Source organism: Tachyglossus aculeatus, chromosome 4, assembly GCF_015852505.1.
Source record: "Tachyglossus aculeatus isolate mTacAcu1 chromosome 4, mTacAcu1.pri, whole genome shotgun sequence".
Lineage (NCBI taxonomy): Eukaryota > Metazoa > Chordata > Mammalia > Monotremata > Tachyglossidae > Tachyglossus > Tachyglossus aculeatus.
Window position 1 is genome coordinate 19,486,601 of NC_052069.1, and position 18,727 is coordinate 19,505,327.

Sequence of the window (18,727 nt, forward strand, 5' to 3'; positions counted from 1 at the left end):
TGCCCATGTGGTGTCTCTTGTTTTGAAAGGATTGTCAAAGTGATCCCTGACTCCATTCCCTATCATTCATCTTTGTGCTTTAACCAACAGGCATTTTTTTTTTTCCACTGCCACTCTCACTCTCACTCTCGTCTTCTAGAAGCAGAGTGGCTTAGTGGAAAGAGAATGATATGGGTTCTAATTCTGACTCCACTATATGCCTGTTATGTGGCCTTGGGCAAGTCACTTCTCCGTGCCTCACTTACCTTCTCTGTCAAATGGGGATTAAGATTGTGAGCCCCTTGTGGGACAGGGACTCCACTCAACCTGATTACCTGTATTTACCTCATCACTTAGAACAGGGCTTGGGCACATAATAATAATGATAATAATAATTTTGGTATTTGTTAAGCGCTTCCTATGTGCAAAGCACTGTTCTAAGTGCTGTGGAGGATACGAGGATCATGTTGTCCCATGTGGGGCTCACAACCTTAATCCCCATTTTACAGGTGAGGTAACTGAGGCACAGAAAAGTGAAGTGACTTGCCCAAAGTCACACAGCTGACAAGCGGTGGAGCTGGGATTTGAACCCATGACCTCTGACTCCCAAGCCTGTGCTCTTTCCACTGAGCCACGCTGCTTTTGGAACACATAGGAAGCACTTAACAAGTACAATAATAATAATAATATAATAACAATCACTATTATTATTATTAGGCACACCCTTTCCCCTATCTTCAGTGGGAAGCAGCGTACATTTTTGAAGGCCTTCTGTCAACAGGTAGAAAGGTCAGTACTACGGGCTTGGGTTGCACATTAAACCCAATGCTTAAAACAGTGCTTTGCACATAGTAAGTGCTTAATAAATGCCATTATTATTATTATTAAACATAAGACTTTTTTGCCTTGTGGGCGCTTATATCCCAAGGCTTCACACCTGCCCTGCTTAGGTCAGCAGCACAGAGTCAAGTAGCATCAGGCCAACTCGACTGTCCACCCTACTGAACGGCCAAACTACACCACCAATTCCAACTTTTTCCGTGCCATTCCAGGGCCTCATTCCTGTCTGGACACCAATGGGAAGGACTGAAGTGGCAGTGGCTGCAGGATCAAAGCAAAATTTAGAACCCCGGGCAGGCTGCAGCTGTGGTGGTCACTTGGCTGATGTGCAAGTGTCAGACTGATAATTATAATAATAATAATGTTAGCATTTATTAAGCACTTACTATGTGCAAAGCACTATTCTAAGCACTGGGGAGGTTACACGGTGATCAGGTTGTGCCAAGGGGAGCTCACAGTCCTAATCCCCATTTTACAGATGAGGTAACTGAAGCATAGAGAAGTGAAGTGACTTGCCCAAAATCACACAGCTGGAATTTGGCAGAGCCGGGATTTGAACCCCTGACCTCTGACTCCAAAGCCCGGGCTCTTTCCACTGAGCCACGCTGCTTTTGATCTGTGAGGACCCTGAATCTCCGCTCCTCCACATCACAGCCTCCTAATTCTTATCCTGTTCATCTTTGTCCTGGTCAGGGAGGATATTTTTCTGTTCCCATTCTTTCCTTTTGTCTGTGACCAAGCACTTCTCTTCACATTACCTGTGGATTGTGTACCCCTTTGGGGCCCAGGATGGCATCCTAATTCCCACCCGTGGGTGTAATTTTTCCCCACATATAAGAGAAGCAATGAACTAGTTGTGAACAACACAATTAGGCATTTGATACTAGCATGATTAGTACTACTTGTGCTTTTTTATGGTATTTGTTAAGTGCTTACTAAGTGCCGGGCACTGTACTAAGCTCTGGGGTAGACACAAGCTAATCACATTGTATCCTTCTAGACTGTGAGCCAGCTGTTGGATAGGGACCGTCTCTGTATGTTGCCAACTTGTTCTTCCCAAGCGCTTAGTACAATGCTCTGCACACAGTAAGCGCTCAATAAATACCATTGAATGAATGAATCCAGTCTACGTCCCACATGGGGATCACAGTATTAATCCCCATTTAGCAGATGAGGTAAGTGAGGCACGGAGAAGTTAACTGAATTGTCCAGGGTCACTCAGCAGATGAGTGGCAGTGCCTGAATTAGAACCCAAGCCCGTGCTTCATTGTCTAGGCCACACTGCTGTTCTAGGAGGAATGGCCGTGAGGACAACACACAGTCATTATAAATATGAAAAGAAAATCACGATAAAACTGCTGTAAGGGGAGTGGCATCTAATACCGCAAATGAGGAGGAATGCATCTCTCCTGTTTTGGGAAGAAGTCACACCTAGGACGTGCTATAATCGATATTCATTCATTCATTCATTCAATCGTATTTATTGAGCGCTTACTGTGTGCAGACCACTGTACTAAGCGCTTCGGAAGTACAAGTTGGCAACATATAGAGACAGTCCCTACCCAACAGTGGGCTCACAGTCTAGAAGATCTTCTCCAATCCCAATCGGAAAGATTGGGGAAGGAGTAGATAGGCTGGAAATACCCTGGAGTCTGAAAGACTGAGTCTGGAGTTTTGACTCCTTTGCTTCTTCTCCTCTGCCATCTCTGGCCTAGTAGCAAGAGCAGGGGCTTGGGAGTCAAAGGATGTGGGTTCTAATCCCGGCTCCAACACCTGTTTCCCTGGGTGACTTTGGGCAATTCACTTACCTTCTCTGTGCCTCAGTTACCTCATCTATAAAATGAGGATTAAAACTGGTGAGCCCCACGTGGGACAACCTGATTACCTTGTAGCTAGTACTACAATCAATACTTGAGAAGCAGTGTGGCTCAGTGGGAAGAGGGAGACCTTGGGAGTCAGAGGTCATGGGTCGAATCCCAGCTCTGCCACATGTGTGCTTTGTGACCTTGGGCAAGTCACTTAACTTCTCTGAGCCTCAGTTCCCTCATCCGTTAAATGGGGATTAAGATTGTGAGCCCCACATGGGACATCCTGATCAACTTGTATCCTCCCAGGGCTTAGAACAGTGCTTTGCACATAGTAAGCTCTTAACAAATGCCATTATTATTATTATTACCAGCACTTAGAACAGTGTGACATATAGTAAACAATTTGTATTGTTTACTACAATGTTATTTGTAGTTAACAAATACTATTATTATTATTATTATTATTATTATTATCATTATTATTATTATTATCTCTAGTAATCACTTTCACCTGGTAGAGACTTGTGGGAGAACCCTACTTAAGAGAACTTTCTACTTTTTTTCATCTCTACAACAAGTATCATTGTGCAGAATACAGTTCATAGGTTCTTTGGGTCTCTCTGGAGGAGGGGCATCCAAAGGAAAGGAGAGCAAAGAAATAAGAAAAGGAAGGAAAAATGGATGAAAAAGCCTTCCTCTCGGACACCAAGGGGGCCACCAGACTTCCCTTCCATCTTTTAGAATCTACTTTTCTGTTTCTGGTTCCTTGAAAGGGACAATCAATCAGTGGTATTTATTGAGCACTTACTGGGTGCAGCGCACTGTTGGAAGTGCTTGGGAAAGTACAGTAAAACAGAGCTGGTAGATATGTTCCCTGTCAATCAATCATATTTATTGAGCACTTACTGTGTGCAGAGCACTGTACTAAGCGCTTGGGAAGTACAAGTTGGCAACATATAGAGACGGTCCCTACCCAACAGTGGGCTCATAGTCTAGAACTGTCGCAACGAGTTTACAATCTAAAGGATGAGCTGACGGTCTAGCGGAAAGCTTGCCTTAAGAGTCATTCGAAATTTTCAGAATGGTTCTTAAATTTACAAAGAGTTCCCCTGGCACACTGCATTTCATACAAATGGCATGGAGATGATTTTCCAAAGCTAAGGGCTGCAATTGTGTAGGTTTTGTACAGGATCTGATTTAAATTATTTTTTCCAGTTCTTCATTCCACGGGAAAATTAAATGAAAAGCAATAGCTAGCATTAATGCAAGCCCTTAACAGTTTAGTGCTATGTGGTCAAGAGATAGATAGCTAATAACCCCTTTTTCTACTGCAATTCTCAGATCATCGAGAAGTCTATTGATTGCATGAGCGCAGACACTAAGAAGTCATCCAACAAAACAAAAACATGAAAAATTTAGACAAAAGAAATCTCAATTTGCCGAATGGAAAAAAAACAAATTCAAGACTCTGAAAGAAGTCCCTGCCACTTTGAGGGAAAATATTTCGAACTTTGACACAGAATTCAAAATTTAAGGATCTCTGGTTGACATTCCTAACAGATAGTGAGAAAGGGAAAAGGTAGGTAAAACAGTGATAGAAATGGAAATGATTTCTTCTGGACACCCTGATGACAAATCTTTGAAACCATGTAACCCATGGTGACCCTGAAAAGTCTTCTAGAAGCAGTGTGGCTTAGTGGATAGAGCATGGGCCTGGGAATCAGAAGGACCTGGGTTCTAATCCTGACTCCATCACTGTCTTCTGTGTGACCTTGGGCAAGTCATTTTACTTCTCTGGCTCTCAGTTCCCTCATCTATAAAATGGATCTATAAAAGACTGTGAGCCCTATGTGCGACAGGGACTGTACACAACCCAATTTCCTTATATCTACCCCAGCGCTTAGTACAGTGGCTGGCACATAGTAAGTGTTTAACAGAGACCACAATTACTTTTACTATTCGTCCACTGTGTTCATTCTCATTGCCACAAATGTCCCGAGCTTTTCTACAGTCAAATATTTGGTCACATTTCAGATCATGACAGGGTTGAAGGGTTTTTTCTAAGATATCTCAGGGGGTCCGATATGACTCACATCGGTTCCATTGCATTCTGACCTTATTCAAAATCAAATTTTCAATTCCGGTTTGAATAGGCTCCAGACCAACACACCCACTGAGCCAAACACTGAAAATAAAAATGACAAATCCTATCCAAAGCTGACTTTTATGCTTGTGTTTATTAAGACACCCGCTCTCCCTTCTCCTTGATTGCAAGTAGAAGAAAAATGGAATTCATTTCTTTCTTCAAGTTTAAACACTTATTATTTAAAAACACATAAAAATACTAATTATGGAACCAAGTAAACATTTAAGCAAAATCGTTTCAAATGCAGAGTTCGAAACTGAAATGACTGCATTTAGGGAAAAGCTTTTCGTGGCATGATTTCACTATTCTGAATCAGGGGTTTCATTTCAAAGTTACAGAAGAAAATAATTAGAAAAGGAAGGAATGGATTCCTAAGTGTATGGGCTAATGTGAGCTCCCATCATAAGTTCCACATCTGAACAAAGCTAAGCACTCTGCTTGTCACCACTGGAACAAGAGCAAAGATTGTCCTTAAAAAGCACATTTTGGGGCTGAAAGCAGTTGAAAGACAAAGTCTTCCAGGGCTCAAATGTATATCCAGATTCATATTCAACAAGCAAATTCAGTGCTGGAGCGCGGGTTCAAGTGTTTGTCTGTGGGTCGTCCTTTCAATCAATCATATTTATTGAGCATTTACTGTGTGCAGAGCACTGTACTAAGCGCTTGGGAAGTACAAGTTGGCAACATATAGAGACAGTCCCTACCCAACAGTGGGCTCACAATCTAGAAGGGGGAGACAGAGAACAAACCAAACATATTAACAAAATAAAATAAATAGAATAGATATGTACAAGTAAAATAAATAGAGTAATAAATATGTACAAACATATATACATATATGCAGGTGCTGTGGGGAAGGGAAGGAGGTAATACGGTGGGGATGGAGAGGGGGACGAGGGGGACAGGAAGGAGGGGGCTCAGTCTGGGAAGGCCTCCTAGTCTTGGAAGGTCATTTTAAATGACCTTTTAAAAGCTAATTTTAAAGGTCATTTTAAATGACTATATGAATGTTTACACATCCACTCTTGGTGGGGTGATCCTAGGGCAGCTGTTTTAAAGCCACTCCTTCTCCCCCCTCAACAAACCTTGACCTGGAAATGGAAGCAATGGGGCCTAGTGGAAATTGCCTGGGAGTCAGAAAAATCTGACTTCTCATCCTGGATCCACCTCATGTCTGCTGGGTGACCTTAGGCAAGTCACTTCACTTCTCTGTATCTCAGTTACCTCATCTCTTGGCACCTTCTGGATGTTCAAAGTGAATTGTTCCAGGGTCAAGAAGCAACCACGTGGGACAACCTGATTGCCCTGTATCTACCCAGAGCACTTAGAACAGTGCTTGGCACTGTCTACTTGTTCTGTTTTGTTGTCTGTCTCCCCCTTCTAGACTGTGAGCCTGTTGTTGGGAAGGGACCGTCTCTGTGTTGCCGACTTGTACTTCCCAAGCGCTTAGTACAGTGCTCTGCACACAGTAAGCGCTCAATAAATACGATTGAATGAATAAATGAATGAATCTGCAAAAGGGTTGTGTATAGTTTGGTAGAGACCGTCTTTATATGTTGTCGACTCGTACTTCCCAAGCGTTTAGTACAGTGCTCTGCAGACAGTAAGCGCTCAATAAATACGATTGAATGAATGAATATCTATAATTCTATTTATGTATTTTGATGCTAATGACACCAGTCTACTTGTTTTGTTACCTGTCTCCCCCTTCTAGACTGTGAGCCCATTGTTGGGCAGAGATTGTCTCTGTTGCCGAACTTTACTTTCCAAGCACTTAGTACAGTGCTCTGCACATGGTAAGTGCTCAATATATATGATTGAATGAATGAATGACTGAATGAGGATTAAGACTGGAAGCCCCCTAAGAGAAATGGACTGTGCCCAACCTGATTAGCTGGTGTCTATCACAGCACTAAATACAGTGCCTGACAAATAGTAAGTGCTTAGCAAATACCATTTCTTTGTAAGTGGCAGCTATGCTGGCTTTCTCTTCTCTGATCCTCCCAATACTTCCTCTGTCCATCACGCCCACAGAAAGCTGATAATAATAATAATAATAATAATAATAATAATAATAATAATAATAATAATAATAATGGTGTTTATGAAGCGCTTACTACAGGCCAGGCATTGTACTAAGCGCTGGGGTAGAGACAAGCAAAGCAGGTTGGACACTTTTATTGAGCGCTTAGTACAGTGCTCTGCACATAGTAAGCGCTCAATAAATAAGATTGATTGATTGATTGATTGACACAGTCCCTGTCCCACGTGGGGCTCACAGTCTCAATCCCCATATTCCGGATGAGGTAACTGAGGCTCAGAGAAGTAAGGTGACTTGCCCAAGGTCACACAACAGGCAAGTGGCGGAGCCAAGGGTGAGTGAAGCACTGAAAACACCACTGCCTTCACCTAAAAGCTCCCTAGGAAGCTGGATGCTGGGAAGTCAGAGCTAACCAGACTGAATTTAGCCCAGTTTGGGGGTGATGGGAGGGGTGAGCCCACTGCTAGGTAGGGACTGTCTCTATATGTTGCCAATTTGTACTTCCCAAGCGCTTAGTACAGTGCTCTGCACATACTAAGCACTCAATAAATACGATTGATGATGATGATATGTTGTAGCAACTGCCTATTTAGCCTGCCCCAGGGTAGGCCCTGCAAGGGTCAGCAGGCATGAGAGGTATCCATTCATCTTAAGGCCAAAGTGACTATTCATCCAGATCTTACACCAAAAAGTCCAGTTTTCAGCTGACCAGTCCACCCTCTGTTGGACACAGATACAGGATAGGATATCAGTACATCCAATGTTTTTATTTTAAATCAATCAATCAATCAATCAATTGTATTTATTGAGCGCTTACTGTGTGCAGAGCACTGTACTAAGTGCTTGGGAAGTACAAGCTGGCAACATATAGAGACAGTCCATACCCAACAGTGGGCTCACAGTCTAGAAGGGGGAGACAGAGAACAAAACCAAACATACTAACAAAATAAAAAGTACAAGTAAAATAAATAGAGTAATAAATATGTAAATAGAGTAATAAATATGTAAATAGAGTAATAAATATGTATAAAACCTCCAGCCTCTTTGGCACCGGCCACTGAATCCCATTCTCAGGAAGCGCTCAATAAATACCACTGACCAGGGGGTTGAATGATGAGCAAGAGGCAATGGACACATCACTTTCACTTCCCCTGGGCGAATGTTGGAGCGACTCCTGGGTCAGACAGTCATCGACACTCGCTGAGTGCGTTTCAGAAGCCGCTATACTGATCCTAGGGTAGTCCCATGCAATCAGTCGTTCCATCAGTGGAATTTACTGAGCACTTACTGTGTGCAGAGCACTGTACTAAGTGTTTGGGAGACTACAGTGCAATAGAATTGATAGGTATTCATTCAATCGTATTTATTGAGCACTTACTGTGTGCAGAGCACTGTACTAAGTGCTTGGGAAGTACAAGTTGGCAATATATAAAGACGGTCCCTACCCAACAGTGGGCTCATAGTTTAGAAGGGGGAGACAGAGAACAAAACAAAACATATTAACAAAATAAAATAGAATATGTACAAATAAAATAGAGTAATAAATACGTACAAACATATATACATATATAGAGGTAGAGCTTAAAGTCTAGAATTGGTAGAGCTTAAAGCCTAGAGTGGGAGACAGATTTTAATATAACAAAGTAATAGGGGGAGCGATGTGGTCTAATGGAAGGAAGATGGGCCTGGGCGTCAGAGGACACCGTTACTAATCCCAGCTCCTCCATGTGCCTGCTGTGTGACTTTCGGCAAGTCACTTAACTTCTCTGTGCCTCAGCTCCCTCATCTGTGAAATGGAGATTCAATTCCTGTTCTCCCTCTTATTTAGACTATGAGCCCCATGTAGGACCTGCTTATCTTCTACCTCCAGTGCAGCACAGTGCTTGGCACATAGCGGAAAGAGCACAGGCCTTGGAGTCAGAGGACCTGGGTTCTAATCCCGGCTCTGCCAATTGCTTGCTGTGTGCCCTTGGGCAAGTCACTTAACTTCTCTGTGCCACAGTTTTCTCACTGTAAAATGGGGAGTCAATACCTGTTTTCTCTCCTTCTTAAGACTGTGAGCCCCATACAGGGCAGGGACTGTATATGACCTCATGGACTTGTACTTACCCCAGCGCTTAGTGTTTGACACATAGCGTGCGCTTAAGTACCGTAAAACAAACAAACACACACTATAATTAGATGTATACATAGGTGCTGTGGGGCTAAGGACAGGGTGAATACCAAGTGACCAAATGGCACAGATCTAAGGACAGAGATGACACGGATGGGAGAAACACAAAGGAGTAAAAATACGGAAATAGTTTACCACTGCCTCCTTCCACGGAGAAAACTTGAGTTTCTGACCTTGACTTTCTCCCATGCTGCTGCTGCCCAGCTTGGGTGAATTTTGACTTGTAGCAATCAAGCCATCGCCTTCCACCCACTAGCCACTGCCCAAGCTAGGAATGGAATGGGTAGGCCTCTGCTTGACTCCCTCCCATAGCCGAGACTGGTACAGTACTAGAAACTCTCCAGGTACCATCCCGAGAGGGGCCACCGGCAGTTTTTCTTCCCTAAATTCAGGTCTAAGTCAGAAAGACTCAGTGTGGTGGAAAAGGGAACGTCTTCTCCGTTTAACAGTCCTTTGGGATCCAAAGAGAATTCTGCCCAGTGACTTTACTCCACATGCTCTGTGCCTGAATTCATAATTACAGTAAGTAGTATTAAGATACTAAGTAATAAGATAATAAGTACAGTGCTCTGCACACAATAAATGCTCAATAAATACGATCGAAATACGATTGAATGAATAATTAACATTGGGAAGGGCATTATCTTCAAAGCCCTTCTAAAAATCACATTTCCTTCAGAGCAATTAGTACAGTGCTCAGCACACAGTAAGTGCTTAGTAAATTTCACTGATTGATTGCTTGATCTCAAGCATGGGTCTACCCTAAGGTCAGCATAACAGCTCCTGGAACCCAGTCACCAGGTGTCAATGACTGTCTTACCCAGGGGTCACTCCATCGTTTGCCCAGAGGGAGTGAAGGTGATGCTTCCACTGCCTCACGCCCATCATTCAACACCCTGATCAATGGTATTTATTAAGCGCCTCCTGAGAATGGGGTTCAGTGGCAGGTGCCAGAGAGGCTATATGTTTCCAATGAAAACGAAGGACGTAAAGGTATCTGACTCTGTATCCGACAGAGGGTGGACTGGTCAGCTGAAAACTGGACTTTTGGGTGTAAGATCTGGATCAATAGCCACTTTAGCCTTAAGATAAATGGACACCTCTCCTTCCCTTCTATTTTCCCTCTACTGCCTCTTCAACATTTCCACATCACCTATGCAGTAGGGTACTCTCTCCCGATTCTCCTTCTGGTAACACTTATATACACCTCTTTAAACTCTGTTGCTGCCCCGATTTGTGATTTATTTTGGTGTCTGTCTCTCCCATTAGATTGCAAGCTCTTTGAGGGGAAGGATCATGTCTACGTACTCAATTACACTTCCCTAAGTGTTAAGCACAGTGCTCCACGCAGAGTGAGAATTCAATAAATATTAATGATTGATTAACAAAGCAGATCGCAGAGGTCATCACCTTCTGCTGGAGAGGTTACACCTTAATGAAAGAGATTCCCCCATTGGTTGATCCCAGCCAGCAGGATTACGAATGAATGCGTGGTATTTGTTAAGCGCTTACTATGTGGCAGGCACTGTACTAAGCACTGGGGTAGTTATAAGATGCCTGAGTTGGACACAGTCCCTGTCCCATATAATAATGATGATAATAATAATAATAATGACATTTAATAAGCACTTACTATGTGCAAGGCACTGTTCTAAGCTCTGGGGAAGTTACAAGGTGATCAGGTTGTCCCACAGGGGGCTCACAATCTTAACCCCCATTTTAGAGATGAGATAGCTGAGGCACAGAGAAGTTAAGTGACTTGCCCAAAGTTACACAGTTGACAATTGGCGGAGCCAGAATTTGAACCTACAACCTAAAACTCCAAAGCCCATGCGCTTTCCACTGAACCACGCTGCTTCTCCATATGGGGTTCACAGTCTTAATCCCCATTTTACAGATGAGGTAACTGAGGTGCAGAGAAGTGAAGTGGCTTGCCTAAGGTCACACAGCAGACAAGTGGCAGAACTGGGATTAGAACCCTTCTGATGCCTAGGACCGGGTTCTACTCTCTAGGCCATGTGGTGAAAGCATTTTCACCTTTAAGATGCCACCATGACCTTGATATTTTGGGGAAATGGCAGAGCCAATGAACAATTTAACATGGACAGAATCTGATCAAAAATGTCAGGTTCAGCAAGGCTCCCACCCTGACTGTTCTGTTCAACACTCCCCACCTTATTGGTATTCAACACTCTGTTTTACTTAGGGTTTTTTTTTTTTGGATGGATAATGTCTTGGGCCTCCTTCTGAAGGGACTTTGCTGATCACCTGCTATGGAATATCTTAGGAATCAATGCACTTGTTTTGATGAAGCTGGATTATCGTAATTGTTTATTTTCTAGAGAGCTTAATTGCACTGTATTGAAGACTTTGCTTTTTCTGAATGCAGCATCCTGGACCATTTGAAAATCTTTACCCAATCTTCCCATGAAATGAAACATTGATTTTAAAATTCTTCCCCTGACGTATAAGGCCTTGAATTGATTTGCACCAGGACACCTGTCCAACCTGTTCTTAGTTTATTTTATATTGGGGGCTGATATTTAAGACCCTAACTGGCTCTTTATTTGAACCATCCTGGTGATGACCTTATGTCAAGGGGAACTTGGGACAATGGGAGGGAGAGTGAACTTTGGCCATTAAAATTCTTTCAACAGTGTTAAAAACTGAGGAAACCAACGTTTCTGGCTGCCCTTTACCACTGACGCTCAATCTGTCCTGAATACAGTCTAAACTGCGTCATCTTGGCAGTTCTCCAGTTTCCAAAGGGAAAACTGGACAGGACATGGGAGAGACGAACCAGCTTCCAGTGCAATTCCCTTACTGTAGGGGTTCCTCAAGGGTCAGTTCTTGGTCCCCTTCTGTTCTCTATCTACACTCACTCCCTTGGGGAACTCATTCACTCCCAAGGCTTCAACTATCATCTCTACACTGATGACACCCAAACCTACATCTCTGCCCCTGCACTCTCTCCCTCCCTCCAGGCTCGGGTCTCCTCCTGCCTAAAGGACATCTCCATCTGGATGTCTGTCTGCCACCTAAAACTCAATATGTCCAAGACTGAACTCCTTATTTTTCCTACCAAACCCTGCCCTCTCCCTGACTTTCCCATCATTGTTGATGGCACTACCATCCTTCTCATCTCACGAGCCCGCAAACTTGGTGTCATCCTCGACTCCGCTCACTCATTCACCCCTCACATCCAAGCCGTCACCAAAACCTGCTGGTCTCAGCTCCGCAACGTTGCCAAGCTCCGCCCATTCCTTTCCATCCAAACCGCTACCCTGCTTGTTCAAGCTCTCATCCTATCCCGTCTGGACTACTGCATCAGCCTTCTCTCTGATCTCCCATCCTCGTATCTCTCCCCACTTCAATCCATACTTCATGCTGCTGCCCAGATTGTCTTTGTCCAGAAACACTCTGGGCATGTTACTCCCCTCCTCAAAAATCTCCAGTGGCTACCAATCAATCTGTGCATCAGGCAGAAACTCCTCACGCTCGGCTTCAAGGCTGTCCATCACCTCGCCCCCTCCTACCTCACCTCCCTTCTCTCCTTCTCCAGCCCAGCCCGCACCCTCCGCTCCTCTGCCACTAATCTCCTCACCGTGCCTCGTTCTCGCCTGTCCTGCTGTCGACCCCCGGCCCACATCATCCCCCCGGCCTGGAATGCCCTCCCTCGGCCCATCCGCCAAGCTAGCTCTCTTCCTCCCTTCAAGGCCCTACTGAGAGCTCACCTCCTCCAGGAGGCCTTCCCAGACTGAGCCCCTTCCTTCCTCTCCCCCTCGTCCCCCTCTCCATTCCCCCCGTCTTACCTCCTTCCCTTCCCCACAGCACCTGTATATATGTATATATGTTTGTACATATATATTACTCTATTTATTTTACTTGTACATATCTATGCTATTTATTTTATTTTGTTAATATATTTGGTTTTGTTCTCTGTCTCCCCCTTCTAGACTGTGAGCCCACTGTTGGGTAGGGACTGTCTCTATATGTTACCAACTTGTACTTCCCAAGCGCTTAGTACAGTGCTCTGCACACAGTAAGCACTCAATAAATACAACTGATTGATTGATTGATCCTCAACTCTTCTCTCTCATTCACTCTTCACATCCAATCCGTCACCAAAAACTGCCGCTTTCACCTCCGCAAGGTGAAAGATCGCCAAGATCCTCCCTTTCCTCTCCATCCAAACTGCTATGCTGCTGGTTCAATCTCTCATCTTATCCCAACTGGATTACTGCACCAGGCTCCTCTCTGATCTCTCACCCTCCTGTCTCTCCCCAGTTCAATCTATACTTCACGCTGCTGCCCGGATCATCTATGTGCAGAAACATTCTGGGCATGTTACTCCCCTCCTCAAAAATCTCCAGTGGCTACCAATCAACCTAAGCATCAGGCAAAACCTCCTCACTCTTGGCTTCAAGGCTCTCCATCACCTCGCCCCCTCCTACCTCACCTCGCTTCTTTCCTTCTCCAGCCCAGCCCACACCCTTGGCTCCTCTGCCGTTAACCTCCTCACTATAACTCGTTCTCGCCTGTCCCACCGTCGACCCCCGGCCCACGTCCTCTCCCTGGCCTGGAATGCCCCTCCTCCGCACATCAGCCAAGCTAGCTCTCTTCTTCCCTTCAAAGCCCTCCTGAGAACTCACCTCCTCCAAGATGCCTTCCCAGACTGAGCCCCCTTTTTCCTCTCCTCCTCCCCATCCCCCCTGCCCTACCTCCTTCCCCTCCCCACAGGACTTGTATATATGTTTGTACAGATTTATTACTCTATTTTACTTGTACCTATTTACTATTCTATTTATTTTGTTAATGATGTGGATTTAGCTTTAATTTTATTTGTTCTGATGACTTGACACCTGTCCACATGTTTTGTTTTGTTGTCTGTCTCCCCCTTCTAGACTGTGAGCCTGTTGTCGGGTAGGGATTGTCTCTAAATGTTGCCAACTTATACTTCCCAAGCTCTTAGTACAATGCTCTGTGCACAGTAAGCACTCAATAAATATGATTGAATGAATGAATGAATCATGGCTAGTAGAAAGGAAGCAATGCTGAAACGCATCACCTTAAATTTTCCCCTGTAGAGGCCTTTCTGAACCAGAGTGGGGAACCCGAGGAGAATGAGTGGGGCAGCCAGATCTAGACACAGTGGTCAGGGAGAGAAGGAAGAGGGTGGTCAAGTATGCTAGACCATGGCAGAAGTCAAGAGGGAGGAGCTTGAGACCACATTACATCCAGCGATTAAATGCCTCAGGCCGACTCTGTTCCCAGAGAGGAAAAGACTGCAGTGTAAGGAAAAGATGTGCGTGTGTGTTTCCTAATTGCAAGAATTTTACCTTCCCAACAACACTGTGTAGCTTCTCTCTCTTCAGAGAGAAAGACTTCGAAGCTCCAGATAGCTAACTGATGCCCACGGTAAACCAGTCCTATGGGCAGATTCATGACTAATGGCTTCTTAGATTTTCCCAAGCCCTACAGTTTCCAGTCTGGATTAACTACCGAGGCATAATGCCTTACTTCCTGGGGGCTTTTCTAGAAATGTTGTTTTCTCCTCAAGGGAGCATTTTTTCAGGATCTCATGCTCCCATAACCAACCAAATCATGATCCTGTTTATTGTGCAGTCTCCCAGCCCTCATTCGATGTTCTCTCCAATTTAAGTGTCCATAACTTTGGGTTCCAGTCACAGTTTCCATGGATAGCACCGCCGTCAGCAGGCTCATTGTCAAATGCAAAAGACAAGGATATCAGTGCGTATTTTATTTTAAAATGGAAACTTTCAAGAGGAAGCATTTCAGTGTGCACTCTCTAGTCTTCCACTGGGGAATACTTGCCGAAAATAAAAATAAGCTCACAAACTGACTGCACTCCAAGGGTCAAAAAGCAATTTGAGTAAATGCATTATTGAAAGGAAAAATCCTAGCCAATGTAGTACAAGGATGAGGAAAGAATTCAGGATCCCAAAGGAAAAAGGCTGTGGAACTTAGCCGAGATCCATTTAGAGGCTCAATGTTGAACTTGGAGGACCATAGTGATTCTGTAACTGAAATCAAACCCCTTCCCATTTGTCTGTAATTTCATGCTAAAAACCAACAAGATGCAAGACATCCCCCTGACACACACACACACACAAACACACACACCAAATTTTGAGACTGTGAATTGTGTATGAAATGCATAGTATAGAAAATAGTCTTTTGGTGAACAGTCTGAAGCGGAGTCCAAAATTTGCGGGACAAGTACTGTGTAAAAGCCAGTGAAAACATATACATTACAGGGCTAAACAAAGACACTTCAGCTTTATTTTTATGCACTAAACAATACCCTACTTCCTTCTGAAACCTATTCCTTTGTTTAGGACACATAGATTCCTGAATAGAAATAGTTGCCAAGAATTCAATGACAATGAATTAGGACCCTGAGAAAACCAAAAGGAAACAATGTGAGTATATATATATATATTATATATATATATATATATATTTCCCTGTGAAAAATATGCATATGTATATATATACATATATATATATATATGTATATATAACATATGCATATTTTTCACCGGGAAAAATCTTATACTCTTTGAACAACCAACTCAAGGAGTCATACACACATGGAAATAAGTCTCAGCACATCCACATCCAGGATTATGTTTTGTAATTATCATCCCTTGCTGAAAAAAACAATATTTCTCTACCTTACCTGTCTGGCAAGTGCCCTGCTTCTGTCTCCTTGGCTACGAGATGCACATAACCTTTTAAATATGATCTGCAGTAATTGGCAAGTACAGCATTCTTACCCTGAGGTAGTTGAGGGTGAAGTTGGTCAGACCCATTCGGGTGATGTTTTTGGCCAGCTGCTCCAGCACCTGAGGGTCTTGTGCCTGTACCAAAGCAAAACCCTTTTTCATTTGGACATTCTTAAGGAAATCATGCTCATGGTCAGACATTTGCATTATTCTTTGGAAATGGTAGGCAAAGCACAGTTTTAGCACTTCATGCTTACTGAAGGTCAGGGGAGATGACCAAATTCATCAGAGAAGCATGTTTAAGAGAAACTCCAGGAGCAATTAGAGTCAATCCTGCAGACCTAATGCACGCAAATGTTCAGCTTACTTTCATTCTGCTTCACCATGTGACCAAGGAGGACGGGATCTGGCCTAAATGGAACATTCTTGCCCTGACATTTTCATGACCAGGTCATTAATGTCTGGGCAACTAACTTACCATATGCAACAGTGACTAAGATGATGTGCTTTCAATTTGTGCATAACCCTGTTTCCTGACTTTTCCGGGTTCCCTGGAGGGTTGAGTTTTCTTTAATGCCTTTGAGTCGACAGTTGAATTTGAAAGCTATGGCCCCTGTCCCTGAAAACCCGAAGGTTCAGACTCTCCCAACCACCAAACCGAGCTTGGGAGTGCTCTGCACACAGTAAGCGCTCAATAAATACGACTGAATGAATGTTGTCAACTGCTTTAATTTCCCAAAGAGCTGCAGGAAGTCACAGATGGGAAACCCCACATCCCTTTGATTTAAAGTGCCAAATCTTTTTAAAGAAGAGATGCAAAAATCAGAAGCTTGGCCCAAATTCTACCTGGGGGGAAACAATCCACCACTTTACTATGTGCGTGGGTCTCTACTAGCACAAACATAATGTTGTTTACATACAAAAAACTGTGCTAGAAATTTGCTGGTTCTCCTTAAGATCTGTTTCTCAAACTGGAAGCTTCCTTTCCCTAGGAAGTTCAGTGGGGTGGGGAGCTAGGGACTGAAAAGGCAGAGAAAAATGAAAGGAGAGCTCAGCCTCAGTTTCAAATCCCTCCTCTGAGGTCTGGATCTCCAGCACCGAGGGTACATGAGGGAATCAAGTGGCATCAGGGTTGTTGGAAAAAGAGAACCTTTAAAATCCCAACTCCATAATGAATTTGTAGGTGTATTTTTCCTTCTAGATGCTTCCAGTCCACAATTTCATTTTTTTTTTTCACTTATTGAGAAAGTGTTTGTTTTCCCTACAAGGCCATGAATGATAATGACAACCTGGGATACAGAAAAAAAATGTAAAAATGTTTACTGAGTTAACCTTGATTCTGAGTTTAAAATAATAGACAATTATAGGAGAGGCTTAGAACACCAACATAGAAACAAAGTAGAGTGAAAGTAAGGGCTCTCAGATTAAAGTAGTAGATGGAGAAACTAAATATTTACAGCTGATTGTATTAGGTGTGAAAACTACTGGAAACCTAAAGGAGACAATCATAGCTCGAGTGAGAAAGGATTACTTACATGCATGGCTAGAATACTGCGAGGGACTAATTCTCGGTACTGTCTAATGGTAAAGTGCCATGTTTTTATTCTCATGAGATCATCAAAGGTAAATTCCAAGATCAGACGTCCTTCTGTGCATACCTAGGATTGGAAAACAAAAGCAACAAGATTTTCCAAGACGCACTCTGTGAAATTAAATTAAATACGAAAATGCTCTTCATTAGTGGGGGGAAACTTCATCGTCCCACGAAAAAGACATGAGTGAAGCATCAAAGAATTTCTCGGGTTTTCTTCCTTTGAAGGAACAGCTCGTTGCAGTGCAGCTTTTACGGTGTCATGCCCTTCAAACCTTTATTTATATAGGTCATTCCCATTTTCCTTTTGAATTGTCACTGCTACTTAGCAGCAATAAAACCTGGGAAATGGATGGCTTTGTTTTGTATACCTGAATGCCAGACTGAGCCAGGGGTCCTAGGAGGAGAATACTTCCTGAAGAGTCGGGTGCCATGGCAGGTAATTCATCATCGCACATTGGAACCAGTGGAAGATAGATTGAAATTCAATAATTGGTGGCAACGCAACCTCTGGATTGTCAACAGACACACCTGAATGGGGAAGAACTGAACAGTGGCTGTTGTTGTCATGCCTAGAAAAATTGTCTTTCAAGGGGGTAGGGAGGCCATTCCATTGGCACCTCATGTCACAGTCCAAGGGCCTTCTCTGGGCAAAAATTTCTAGGATCAAATGCACAAGGGAGTACTTTCATCTTAACCAAATACTGTATCATTTTTGGTAAAATGCCTTGTAAAACTCCGTAGAAGGGGAGCTTGTTTGTTCTGCTCATCATAGCCCGAAGGGCTAATCATTTCAAAAATTCAGAGCACAGGCCTGGTAGTGAGCAGGTCATGGGTTCTAATCCTGGCTCTGCCACTTGTCTGCTGTGATCTTGGGCAAGTCACTTCACTTATTTGGGCCTTAGTTACCTCATCTGTAAAATGGGGATTGAAACTGTGAGCCCCACATGGGACGAAGACTGTGTCCGACCCAATCTGTTTGTATCCACCCCAGCGTTTAGTACAGAGCCTGGAACATAGTTAAGTGCTTAACAAATACCATTATTATTAAAGAGGAAGAGATTCATCTCTATACCCTTTCCAGGACTACTGCCTGGTAATTGTTGATATCAGAGGTGAGATTCTGTTAACAGATTCCAATTCATGGCATTCCCGGGCAGCACAAGGAAAGGAGTCCTCTAATTTTTAGTCTGGCTAGACAAGTTTCTGGGATCTCAGGCAGTGAAGGGTGAGTGTGCTAGGGAAGCAGCATGGCTGACTAGAATGAGTACAGGACTGGGATTCAGAGGACCTGGGTTCTAATCCTGGTTCTGCTACATACCTGCTGGGTGACCTTGGGCAACTCACTTAACTTTCCTGTATCCTGGTTCCCTCATCTGCAAAATTGGGATTCAGAACCT

At 43.6% G+C, this 18,727-nt stretch overlaps 1 protein-coding gene across 7 annotated transcripts in view; it reads right to left on the reverse strand.

Moving 5' to 3' along the window:
- Window positions 1–18,727, reverse strand: part of LDB2 (LIM domain binding 2) — an 892,398-nt gene that overhangs the window by 82,604 nt on the left and 791,067 nt on the right. For all 7 annotated transcript variants that reach the window (XM_038745550.1, XM_038745549.1, XM_038745547.1 and 4 more), the window contains 2 exons: window positions 17,272–17,394; window positions 15,788–15,871 (listed from right to left, as the gene is read on the reverse strand). In XM_038745550.1, coding sequence (XP_038601478.1) covers window positions 15,788–15,871; window positions 17,272–17,394 — 207 coding nt within the window. The remainder of the gene's footprint in view (window positions 1–15,787; window positions 15,872–17,271; window positions 17,395–18,727) is intronic.